The sequence below is a fragment of the Chinchilla lanigera genome, unplaced genomic scaffold (assembly GCF_000276665.1).
Source record: "Chinchilla lanigera isolate Chin_1 unplaced genomic scaffold, ChiLan1.0 scaffold00094, whole genome shotgun sequence".
NCBI lineage: Eukaryota > Metazoa > Chordata > Mammalia > Rodentia > Chinchillidae > Chinchilla > Chinchilla lanigera.
This window is the reverse complement of record NW_004955495.1, coordinates 7,648,541-7,661,297: the sequence shown is the minus strand read 5'-3', so window position 1 is coordinate 7,661,297 and position 12,757 is coordinate 7,648,541. Positions and strand designations below refer to the sequence as shown.

The 12,757-nt window shown below is 46.0% G+C and overlaps 1 protein-coding gene across 1 annotated transcript in view; it reads left to right on the top strand.

Annotated features, from left to right (window-relative positions):
• LOC102003354 (phylloquinone omega-hydroxylase CYP4F2-like) overlaps positions 1 to 12,529 on the top strand; it is a 27,144-nt gene extending 14,615 nt beyond the window's left edge. Inside the window, exons 4-13 of the mRNA XM_005406061.1 lie at positions 3,940 to 3,990; positions 4,081 to 4,208; positions 6,924 to 7,045; positions 8,222 to 8,492; positions 10,245 to 10,311; positions 10,499 to 10,628; positions 11,345 to 11,478; positions 11,572 to 11,636; positions 11,800 to 11,882; positions 12,270 to 12,529. Coding sequence (XP_005406118.1) covers positions 3,940 to 3,990; positions 4,081 to 4,208; positions 6,924 to 7,045; positions 8,222 to 8,492; positions 10,245 to 10,311; positions 10,499 to 10,628; positions 11,345 to 11,478; positions 11,572 to 11,636; positions 11,800 to 11,882; positions 12,270 to 12,444 — 1,226 coding nt within the window. The 3' untranslated portion in view covers positions 12,445 to 12,529. The remainder of the gene's footprint in view (positions 1 to 3,939; positions 3,991 to 4,080; positions 4,209 to 6,923; positions 7,046 to 8,221; positions 8,493 to 10,244; positions 10,312 to 10,498; positions 10,629 to 11,344; positions 11,479 to 11,571; positions 11,637 to 11,799; positions 11,883 to 12,269) is intronic.
• The last annotated feature ends 228 nt before the right edge of the window (positions 12,530 to 12,757 follow it).

Genomic DNA, 12,757 nt, shown 5'->3' with positions numbered 1-12,757 from the left:
TGTCATAGATGGCTTTGATCAGGGTAAGGTAGAGGCCATCTATTCCTATTTTCTGTAGAGTTTTAATCATAAATGCATGTTGGACCTTGTTGAAAGCTTTTTCTGCATCTAATGAGATGATCATGTGGTTTTGGTCTTTGGCTCCATTGATATGGCGTATAACGTTTGGTAAGTTTTTGATTACATTTTCAATTTCATTGATTGTTAGCAGTTTATTTAGAACTTTTATATCTTCTTGATTCAGTTTTGACGATTCATATGTGCCTAGCAATCTGTCCTCCATTTCTTCTGTGTTTTCCATCTTATTAGAGTACATGTTCTTCAAGTAGGTATTGATGATCTGGATTTCTGCAGAATCCATTGTGATTTCACCCTTTTCATCCCTTGCTTGAATTTACATCTTTTTCTGTCCTATTTTTCACAAGGTTGGCTAGGAGTTTATCAATTTTATTTAATCTTTCAAAGAATGACCTCTTCAGTTGAGTTGACTGTATTTTTCTTGTCTCAATTGCATTAATTTCTGCTTTGATCTTTATAATTTCCTCTGTTGTACAAATTTTGGGTTTGATTTATTCTTATTTTTCTAGAAGTTTGAGGTTCAACATTACACTGTTTATGTGAGCTTGTTCTGTTTTCTTGATGTGAGAATTTACTGCTATAAATGTCCCTCAGAGGACTGCCTCCATTGCATCCCGTCTGCATTGGTGGTATAGTGGTGAGCATAGCTGCCTTCCATTGCATCCAATAAGTTCTGGTATATTGTATTGGCATTATTGTTTAGTTGTAGATACTATTTAGTTTCTTCTTTAATTTCCTCTGTGACCCATTGGTTGTTCAGGAGAGGGTTGTTTAATTTCCATGTGTCTGTGTAGTTTTTATGGTTTCCCTTGCTGTTGATTTCCAATTTCACTGCACTATAGTCAGATAATATGCATGGGATAATTTGAAGTCCTTTGCATTTACTTAGACATGTTCTATGGGCTATTGCATATTGTATATTATTGTGGTTTATTTTGGAGAATGTTCCATGTGCATCTGAGAAGAATGTGTATTCTGATGTTATTGGGTGGAACACTCTGTAGACATCTACTAAGTCTATTCGTCTATAGGTTTGTTTTAATTCTGATATTTCTTTGTTTTGTTTTTTGTGGGTTTTTTTGGTCTAGTTTATCTAATTGAGAGTGGGGTATGAAGGTCTCCCATTACAATTGTGTTACTGTGTTAATGTTTGTTTGTTTTGTTTGGATCATCTAAGCTCAATTTTGTTAAGTTACCATGACAAGCCCTTAAATGGTACTGTTTAATTTATAGTACTAGTTAATCATTATTCTCAATGCATATATATTTGTGTTTTTGGATAGATGAAGATGAGGTGGAATTAGGGCACTAGATAATGAGTAGAGGAGCACAAAGAATGTGGAGGAGTGAGACCCAAAAGATAAGAGGCAAGAAATATATATATATATATATATATATATAAGAACATAAGATTTTTTATTCATAAATATATGTCATACATATTTGATTACATTCATCGTAGGAAACTTGTACTTGATATATATATATATATATTGCCTTTTTGAGACAGAGTTTCACTATGCAGTTCCAGCTGGACTTGAACTCACTTGGTAGCCTAGGTTGACCTCAAATTCACAGCAGTCCTCCTGCCTTAGCCTCCTGAGTGCTGGTATTATAGGTGTGCACCACTACACCCAGCCTAAGAAACATGTTTTTAAAAGAGGGAGCAAATGAAAGGGGAAACTCTTGAAACTTAAAATATAATAATCAACTAGTATTAATAAAGAAGAACCAAAAGAAAGAATAAAAGGTGAAAACAGACAATAGAGAAAAACAAAAACAAAAAATCCTCAGCTAGGATGACCCAAATCCAACACAGTAGCAATGTTACAACCCTGCAATTATCAAGATCAAAGTGGAAATAAAAATAGAAGCCAGCACACAGTTATAGTATTAGCTCAGTTCTTCTACAGCTTTCTCTACACTGGCAGTACTCTCTGGTCTTGAGTAGCCACACAGTTTCCCTCTGTGGGCCAGAGTATTGCCTGTCCAAAACAACGAGGACTGTTGCTCCTTCCTAATACACACCCTCTTTTGAGCTCTGGGTCGCTCACTTGCAGACTTCCATGGATCCTATTACCCTAATTGAATTCAGAGAGTAAATATGAGTGAGTGAATCTCTCCCCTCTCCAGGTTTTCTTTGCTGATTATTTGTTTGTTTGTTTGTTTTCTGGTACCGGGAATTGAACTCACGACCTCGTGCTTGCCAGGCAGGCACTGTGCCACTGAGCTAAACCCCCAGCCCCTTTCTTTGCTGATTATATGGCCAAAAAGCCACTGGCACAGCTGCCATTCCGGCCTCCCTCACTGCAGAGGTCTGTTTTACCTCCACCCACAGAAGCAGTAGGAGGACACTAGCTCTCTTTTGGCTCAAGTCACTCTCTGCCTCTGCTCCTCCTTGGGAGCTTGCTGGCAGTTGCATGTAGTGTGTCGACTGTTCTCCATGTAGTATTCTCATTGTATGTGGGAACAATAGGCAGATTATTATTAACAATCTCTCTCCCTGGTGTCCCATTGCCTGCCAGCTCTGGAAGCAGGTACATGGGTCCATGGCAATTAAATTCTATTCCATTCTTTCTTTTTTGAGTCTTTGAATCCCTGGGTTGAAATGAGATCCGTAGGGAGGTTATTGTGACTGCGAATCTGTTCAGTCATCCAGGCTGTCACTGAAGGTTCAGATTGCTCCCTTCCTTGGGTGGATTATTTCCCAAGATGGCATGTAAGCCGTGTCTGGGGTGGGAGTGGGGCAGGGTACTGTGATCTAGGCATGGTGTGTTTTCCCCTCACTCACCCTCTAAACACTGGACTTTAGTCCAGACGGATTATCTTGTTGGGTATCTTTCTGTTATGGCTTGTGTCTAGATGTCCCCCCAAAGCCTCATGCAGTCATAGGTGGGGCTTTTTCAGAGGTAGCTCAATCTAGGGCATGTGTTTGGTTCATAGTACAAAGCTAGGATTAAGGGTGTGTGATTACTAAATCAGTCCACTGATTGGTTGGGGACCATCCTAATCCCAGTAGCCTGGATGCAATATAAGGGACAAAGAGGCTTGTCTTGTACCTTGCTTGGTTTGCTACCTTCTGCCTGCCATGAACTACTCTATCATGCCCTCTTCCATGCCAACCTGCCTTAGAGCCAGCCAATTATGGACTGAAACCTCTATAATCTGTGAACTAAATAAACTTTTCCCTCTTTCACTTTGGGTTTCAGGTATTTTGTCTCAGCAGTTAGAGAAAAGTAACTAAGATATATCCTATATCAAACTTTATCTTTTGCCCCTGCCTCAGGATAACTGCTTTTCTTCAGCACTGATTTGGAGACACTAGTCCTGTCTGTCACCCTCAAGTTAGCCATCATGGACCTTCAACCGTTTCCATTTTTAGACAGGCCAGGCTAGGTAGGGAAGGGGCTGTTCCAGTGATCCCCTTGTCTCTGTTTCATCTAAAACCCTACCATGATCATCGTGTATGTTGTGTTCATATCAGAACATGTTAACCCAGGAGTCTGTGTCACATGTCCCCAGTCTATGTCAGGAGACACCAGAGGATGCAAGGAGAATAGCATGCCCTAGGTTAGTATAAAGATCTCTGAAGAGTGTATTCTGTACATGGTAGAACATGCTGGATTACATAGGAGCCATGCCAAGGTGGGGTGGGGCATGTTGTGCTGTATTAGGCTGTGCCTGTGCTCTAACCTGCTGATGCTGCCTCTTCTGCACCTCCATATTCTGCTTTCTGTCCCTCGCTTCCATTTTGCCATGTTGGGATTGGAGGGGAGAAGTAAAGACCCCTAACTGAGACCTTCCCCCCAAAGCCCATCCTCTTCTTTCTTCATTGTCCCTCTTTTTTCTCCTTCATGTTAGTTGAGGTTGCGGTCAAAGACTTCTTCTATGGCTTCCTGAAACCATGGGTGGGTGAGTACCTGCAGGTGAAGGGGCTTGGGGACAACCTGGGAGGCAGGGGAAGGAGCTACCTTTGCCCACTGCCCTTGGCTGTCCCACCAGGGGATGGGCTTTTGGTGAGTGCTGGTGACAAGTGGAGCCGCCACCGTCGCATGCTGACACCCGCCTTCCATTTCAACATCCTGAAGCCCTATGTGAAGATTTTCAGTGACAGCACAAAAGTAATGCATGTAAGTCCTTGAGCCAAGGGTTCCAAGTGGGATCTCGGGGGAGAAAGGGCCGTAGACAGATTAGGTCTACAGTCCTGGCTCTGAGGGGTTGCTTTGAGGCTATTGGTCTTTCTCTCTCAAACTTTGGTTTCTTCATCTATAAAATGGCAATAAAAATCTCTAAAGATGGCCCAGAGGAAGTCATGGAGTCAAGTCTGTGGCACAAAGTGGGTGTTCAGAATGGACAAATTCCATGTTTCTCACGTAGAAGTCCTATAAACTGAAAACATAGGAAGGATGAAGATTGCATAGAAGCTATTGCTGAATAGTAAACCATCTTCAAACTCATTGGTGTAGAGCACTAAGTATTCAGGATAGAAGCATTAGATCAGGAGGCTGGCTCTTCTGGCTAGGGATGGGATCACTCATGGTGTATAATCAACTGCAGGCCAGAGGGAGCTTTCTTGATCCTAGCTCAGTTCTCTCCCATGTTTGGCACTTCTAACTTCAGGCTGATTCAGAATGACCTCCGCTAGATATGTAGACTCTGATCTGTATGATTCTTTCTTCAGAAGGCATCCTGAAGTTGTTTACATGGTAGAGACAGGGTCTCACAGGAGTGAGAGGGGGTTTCAATGCCCCTTGAAGCTTAGGTTTATTGGAGTTCTGATCTCATTTTCACCACCTTGATGTGGCCCAAAGTCAGGAGTCCAGCACAGAGTCAAAAACAAGTGACAGAGGCTCCACTTTTTAATGGAAGTTGCTGAAAAATCACATTGTACAGTGTAAAGGAAGATGGTAAGAACTGGGGGGAGGGTTTTGTGAGGTGTCTAGCATTTTTCCTTACTTGCAAGGTTTTGAGTTTGTTGGTTAGTGTTTCATGTATTCTGCAAGAAGACATGAGATTCCTGGGTCAGAGACAAAGTATTTTACTCATGGCACAGCATGCAGGATGTGCTGCTTGTTGGTTTTCTTCCCTTCTCCAAGCCACCCCAATCCCATAGGAGTCACACAGGTGAGCCCCAATTGGTGCTGTTCGTGTGTATATTGCATTACAGTGGAAGGGTCTTAGCCTTAGGGAACCTGCTATTCTAGCAAGCAGAAGCATCCCTGATGTTTATCTAGTGGTAGTCATTCCCTCATTCACAGAGGTTGTTCTCTGCCAACACAACTCTGAGAAATGTTAAGAACATCAGGGGAGTACATCTTTGTCATAGATAGCAAAGATGTGTGGTAATACTCTCTCAAAGCAGGGCTATTTCTTTGAGTTACCACAAAGAAGATAAAGATAGGTGGAACTTACCCAGAAGTTAACATATATTAAAAATAATGTCCTATGATAATTCCACAATACATGCTGCCCAGTTTGATTTTCACCAATGTGAGAGGTAGAGGTTACCTTTCCCCATCACAGATGGAAAACTTGAACATCACAGAGATTAGGAAGTGTCTTAGTAACTTTTTCTCATTGCTGAGACAAAATGCCCAACATCTAATGCTAAATGAGGAAAGGATTATTTCAGCTCATAGTTTATAAAGGTTTCAGTCCATAGTCGGCTGTCCCCAAGGCGGGGTGGCATGGAGGAGGGGCATAGTACATGGTAAGCAGGCAGGAGACAGCAAAACAGCCAGCAGCCAGCAGCCAGCAGCAGCAGCAGCAGCAGCAGCAGCAGCAGCAGCAGCAGCAGCAGAAGAAGAAGAAGAAGAAGAAGAAGAAGAAGAAGAAGAAGAAGAAGAAGAAACCAACATCAGCCTTCTTTCTGTCCCTTTATATCTCATCCAGGCCACCTTCCCTTTGGACAGTGCCATCCACATCCAGGGTGGGCCACCCTTGATCCCAACATCACACACCCTAGATCTAACCAGTTCCAAAAACCCCACCTATGACTGCATGACATTTTTTTCAGGGGGAGCATCAAGATACAAATCATAACAGGAAGCCTATAAAAGTCATCCAGCTAGTAAGTGAGCTAGTCGCTATAGAGCAAATGTTTTATCCTAGTTTATTGGAGCCAATGCAGGCCAACTAAACCAGCTGAAGATTTGAAAGGTGGATAAGAGGAATGAGTTCACCAAGAGAGCACAGAGAGTGGGAGGCTGATCTGGGACCTGAACTCAGAGCTTGAGACTTCAAGTTTTTTTTTTAATTTAAATTTAAATTTTAAAATTTTTTTTTTCTGGTACCGGGAATCAAACTAATGACCTTGCACTTGCCAGGCAGGCATTGTGCCACTGAGATAAATCCCCAGTCCCTCTTTTTTTCATTTTAAAGAGAATTAAAAAAATAAGAACAATAGAAAAATGCCAACAACATAGAAAAAAACAATACGAATGATACAGGATTTCAGAACAAAATGATAAGGTTAACAGTGGTTGTTATATTACATATTTTTATCTTTGTCGAAGTTGGTCAGATTACCAGATGTAAGAATGCAAGATTAATCAAACTATTAAAGAGAATAAAAAATGAAAACAAAAGATTATAAATGATACAGAGTTTTACCAAACAAGATGATAGGAATTCAACAATAGTTGTTATGTTGCATATTGTTGTCTTCACATTAGTTCTTCAGATTACCAGATATATAGTAATAGTTTCTGTTCACACTCAAGCTTGGTCTTCCCTGGAGCAGAGGACCGGCAGGCTGCTTAGAGAATCCATCCTGGTGATTGGGGATGGGGAGGGGCTTAAAAGAGCCGAGGCTCAGTGGCATCCCTGTCCTATTCTCTGGCCAGGCTAAGTGGCAGCGCCTGGTCTCCCAGGGCAGCACCTGTCTGGACATGTTTGAGCACATCAGCCTGATGACCCTGGACAGTCTGCAGAAATGCGTGTTCAGCTTTGACAGCAACTGTCAGGAGTGAGTCCTTTCCCTGGGCTGGGACCCTGAGCCATGGAGCCAAGGGAGGAGGTGGGGAGGGAGAACTTACCAGAGGAATTGGAAGATCCTTGTTGTGGGAGGTGGGTCAGATCCAGACATTGAATGATAAGGAAGGCAAGAAAGAGAGAGATAGTGGCCTTCCCATGTAAGTGGAATCATTTGAGTAATTATTGGCAAAAGGACTCAAATGAGCAAAGTAAGGGGAAAGAGGCACACATTGCAGGAGGCAGCTTGGAAATGATGTTGCAGAGGCAGGTTGTGGCTAGATCACAAGGACACTGAAAAACCTATCAAAGGGGTGTGAACTTTCTGCTGATATTTCTTGGGAGCCACGAAGATATTAAGCTCTTGTTAGTCAGACTTGTGATACTGTGACTAAATGCCCCAAACAGTCTTCTTACATTAAGGAAAGGCTTATTTTGGGTCAGTTTCAATGGCTTCAGTCATGATCAATTGACTCCATTTCTTCTGGATAGTTTTGAAGTGGTACATCGTGGTGGGAGTGGGTATTCCAGAAGACCATTCACCTCAGGGAGTTGGGAGAAGAGAGACAGACAGAAAGTGATGGGCTCCCAATATTTCCTGAAGGGCTCACCTGGAATTATCTATATTCCCTCACCTTCCAGAGGTTCCACCACATCCTAATAGCACTACAGGCCGGTAGCCAATCATTGGACATATGTTCCTCCTAGGGACACTTCCGTATAACAGCAGACTTGATGCTGGGCATGATCAGATCTGAGCTCTGTGGAACATTGATTGCCATGTAAATACTGGATGGAGTGACACAGAATTCAAGGAGACTGTGGAGGTGTTAGTCCATGGACCAGTTAGAAGAAAATGAAGTGTGAGATTTGTGGAGACTTCCAGGAAGGGGGAGGAATAGGACTAGATACTGGGTCAAAGAGAAGGAAGAAGAGGAACAATAACCACACTGTTTTTTTTGGTGACTAGGAGACAGAGGCAGCTCAAGAGGTGGGGTGCTGCCAAGGAAGAGACTGTGGAGAGTCAAGTCACAGCTCATGCATCTGTGAGGCCACCAGCTGCTCGAGTCTCAGTTTCTGATGAGACATAACTACTAACTACTGGTGGGAAGTATTGCTCAGGTTTCACTTATGTGAAGTTTTTGCCTTCTTTCATGCCCCCACCCTGCAGGAAGCCCAGCGAATATATTGCCGCCATTTTGGAGCTCAGTGCCCTTGTGTCAAAAAGGGTTGATCAGATCCTTTTGCACAAGGACTTCCTGTACCGTCTCACCCATGATGGACAGCGATTCTGGAAGGCCTGCCGCCTGGTGCACGACTTCACAGATGCTGTCATCCAGGAGCGGCGTCACATCCTGCTCAGCCAAGGAATTGATGACTTCCTCAAAGCCAAAGCCAAAGCCAAAACTTTGGACTTCATTGATGTGCTTCTGCTGAGCAAGGTGGGCTTATCAATATGTAGAATGCGTCTTGCTGTCAAATGTCGGCTCAAATAACTTGAGCCTCCCCATAAGGCACTGAGGAAGTTATTTGAGAAGGAGGGACAAGCTAGTCACAGGGGCATTTTTGAGAGTGCTCTGGAATGCACGGGGCAGGGATTACTAAGTCTGAAACAATGACACACTTTATCGATAAGGAAATAAGTTAGGGTGCCACAGTCATGTTTATATCTATAAAATCGTTATCATCTCTGTATCTATGTTGACAGATGCACCAAACTCTTTGCCCATTTATTCTCAGTATTGTTAATTATTATTACTATTATTTTGAGACGAGGTCTCACTATGCAGCTCAGGCTCCTTCAGCTCACTTTGTAGCCCAGGCTGGTCTTGAACTTGTAATGATCCTCCTGCCTCAGCCTTCCGAGTGCTGGGATTACAGATGTGCATCACCACGCTCTTTGCCCATTTATTACTCACTGTGATAACAGCAGCCAGAGCAGAACTGTCACGATGGCTCCCTTTCCAACTCTCCCTTCCCCAGGTGACACAATACTTTTACCTGTATATGCAGCAAGGTTACAATCCTGAAAGAAGGTCTATACATTATGAATCTTGGAGCTTATATAAGACAGATCGCATATCTGCCTCTTCTCCTAGGGAGATGGAGAGAAAGAGGAAGAGGGAGAGAGGTAGGGGAGAGAGCTTTGTTCTGGAATACAAACAAGTTTTCTTCAGTGCAGAGGGAAAGTCTCCCAAATGCCTTTAGGGAGAAAAGATTTTCTGGATTTATTACCTGAGAATATGTGCAAATGTCTTTGAAGTAATTCTTGAGCTCTAACTTCCAAAGTAAAATTGCACAAGATGGCTGTCTTATAGCCCAGGTTGCTACTAAGCATATCTCAGAAATCCCTCATCATACAGAAATCTGAAAATATTAAAGCACTGTTAATTTTCCGACCAAAGCAAAAGAACAGTCAAGGAAGCTGGGAAGGATATCCGTGTGAGAGGGGCTCTGGAGATAGAGACTGATAGCCAGTGTCTCACTATTGTGACCAAGTAACTGAGAAAGACGATTTTGGTTGTACTGGGGATTTATCCCAGTACACTGAGCTACATTCACAGCCCCTTTTTATTTGTGATAGAGACTCAGTAAGTTGTTAAGTTACCCAGGTTAAACTTCAACTTATGATTCTCCTGCCTCATCCTCTCAGAGTGCTGGGACTGTGGTGCACCACCATGTCCAGCTAGAAAAATAGCTTACTGGGGGAATGATTTATTTTGGGTCACAGTTTTCCTGGGTGGTCCACGGGCCCTAGTACTTGCCCTGTGATGAAGCAGAAACATGAAGGCCCAAGGGCATAGTGGAGGAAAGCTCACCTTGTGGCAACCAGGAAGCAAAGAGAGAAGATAAAAGCCAGAGATGTAGAAGCTGGGGATGAGAAAGAGTCCCCAAGTTCCCACTCCCATTATTGTCTTCCAGTAGAACTTTCCTTTTAGTTTCATACTCTCCCAGGAATGCTATCCAATTACAATCCTAAAATTGGGTTAATGTGGCAATAAAATTTTAGCTCTCTCGAGCAATCACCTTCTGAAATCTCCACCTCTGAATACGTGAGACTGTTCAGGAGTATTTCAGGTTAAAACATAACCGTGACTAAGGGAAACCTAGTGGTATGAGTGGACTTGATTTCTGAGAGGTTTCTAGAAGCCCTGAGAGCTGGTGTGATTCAGAGGTTCTCACCTTTTCTCCAGGATGAAGATGGAAAGGAGCTGTCAGATGAGGACATACGAGCAGAGGCTGACACCTTCATGTTTGAGGGTGAGGGTTCCAGAGTGGGAGTCCAGGCTGTGCACGGTCTCTCCATCCGGGGAATGTGGTGGGTCGACCGTGGATCTGTCCATGCTTCCCACCGCCGCTTCCTCCCCGGGGTCTCAGGGGTCGGGCGCTGTCCACCCTGTGGTGCTGAAGCAGCTCAGAGACCCAAGGCTGCCCTGCTGTTGCTCAGGCCATGACACCACGGCCAGTGGTCTCTCCTGGATCCTGTACAACCTGGCGAGGCACCCGGAATACCAGGAGCGCTGCCGGCAGGAGGTGCGAGAGCTCCTGAGGGGGCGTGAGCCTGAAGAGATTGAATGGTGAGTCAGGTCCTCATAGCCTGTTCCTGAGCCCCTCTCATGGCTCTGCTTCCCAATATGGGCAGAGAGATTATACTTTTGCTGATTTTTCCCATTATTGCCTGATGAGTATAGGAGCTGAGTCCAGAGGCATCCCCTGGTACCCACCCTGGCTAGCAAAGGAAAAGTTGTGAGCTTTGGGATAGAAGGACATGGGTTGCTGAGACAATGTGTGAGGGTAGATGATGCATGTCCCCTCTACTCTTTTCCTTTTCTTTCAAGCAATATTTTTTCAAACACCTTCCTTCCCTGGGTGATTGTTCTGTTTGCTGTCACTCCTACCTGTGTCAGAGCAGGGACTGGTAAGGGATCCCAGGGGTAAAAGTCTGTTGTCCTGAACATCTATGCTATTCATCTTTATGTTTCATTCTGCAAACATCCCCAACTGCCTTTCCGTCCCCGATTCTGTGTTCAGCCCCATCCTTATTATAGAGACTTGCAAACCATCCAGCTCAGGGTTCTGCCTTCCCTGATTTCCCAGTTTGAGAGGCAGGGGAACTTTCCTAGATCAGGAGAGCTCCAGGACAGTTTTTTCATTATTTTGCTTTTCTAATTCTTAAACATTTGATTCATATTGGCTTTCCATTATTATATGGAGAAAAGATTCACCAGGGGAACACAGGGGCTGGTGGACTTTGCTTTTGGCCCTGGCTAACTGTGGGTTGTGGTTTCCTCAGGGACGACCTGGCCCAGCTGCCCTTCCTGACCATGTGCATCAAGGAGAGTCTGCGGCTGCACCCCCCAGTCACTGCCGTCTCCCGCTGCTGCACGCAGGACGTTGTGCTCCCCGATGGCCGGGTCATCCCCAAAGGTGCCCACAGCGTCAGAGCTGGAGGCGCCTAGGCAGGAATCAGGGTCCATCAGGCCGTGGAGCCTCGTCCTTACGGTCCCCTCCTCTCCACAGGTGTTAACTGCTTCATCAGTATTTTTGGGACCCATCACAACCCAGCTGTGTGGCCGGACCCTGAGGTGCTGCCTCCTCCTCCTCCCCCCTCCTGCTTGTACATTGCAGGGATCCTAGTGGAGCGGGCGGGTTTGGACCCAGGACATTTTCCGCTGCTGCACCCACACCTGCTCTCCCTGGCTGCTCTGGGAGACCCCATACAGCCACAATGGGTTGGTCTCTCTCCAGGTCTATGACCCCTTCCGCTTTGACCCAGAAAACATCAAGGACAGGTCACCTCTGGCCTTCATTCCTTTCTCCGCGGGGCCCAGGTGGGTGCAGCGGGTGTCTGAGCTGGGGATGGGCTGATGGGGGCGGGAAGGACAGGACAGGGAAATCCCTGTCCTTGGCAGGACAGGGGGGAAATCCGGGTGGGCTTCTCGCTGCCCCTGCGCAGGTTGTGCGCAAAGCTGTGAAGAACAGAGGTTGGGCAGGTGCAGCGGGCCCCTCGATGGGCTCAGAACCTGCTCCCTGCCTACCAGTGCGGTTCAGGCCCTGGCGTCTCAGCCTGGTTCGGGGACAGACACGCCCAATTGGGGTCCAGGCACGATTAGCACCCTCCCTGTCCCTGGAGTTGACCAGGGTGGGGTGGGGTCCCGGGCCAGGTTCAGAACGACGGGGCTGGAGGATCCCGGGTCATGGTCCCTCCCCGCCCGCAGGAACTGCATCGGGCAGACCTTCGCCATGGCCGAGATGAAGGTGGTGCTGGCGCTGACTCTGCTGCGCTTCCGCGTCCTGCCCGACGACGCCGAGCCGCTCAGGAAGCCGGAGCTGATCCTGCGCGCAGAGGGCGGGCTTTGGCTGCGGGTGGAGCCGCTGAGCAAAGGCTTGTAGGGAGCTCCTCAGCCTGGCCTGGGACCCAGCTGGCCCCACCCACCCTCCTTTGCAGACTCTCAGGAATAAACTGTGCTGCCACCTGTGTCTGAGTCTCAGTGAGCGCCAGCAGGGGGCGCTAGGGAGCCACGGATGGGAGTGACTGGTGGAGGAGGAGAGGGGATGGGGTCTCTGATCCCAAGACCCAGACTGCCTCTGGCTGTGCACAGGGCCCCATGCTGACGGCGGGAGCCATAGGAGGTGCTTGAGCAGAAGAGCGACCGGGGTCAGTATGGAAGGAAGGGGTCCCTGCTACCCCATCGCCACCTTTCTG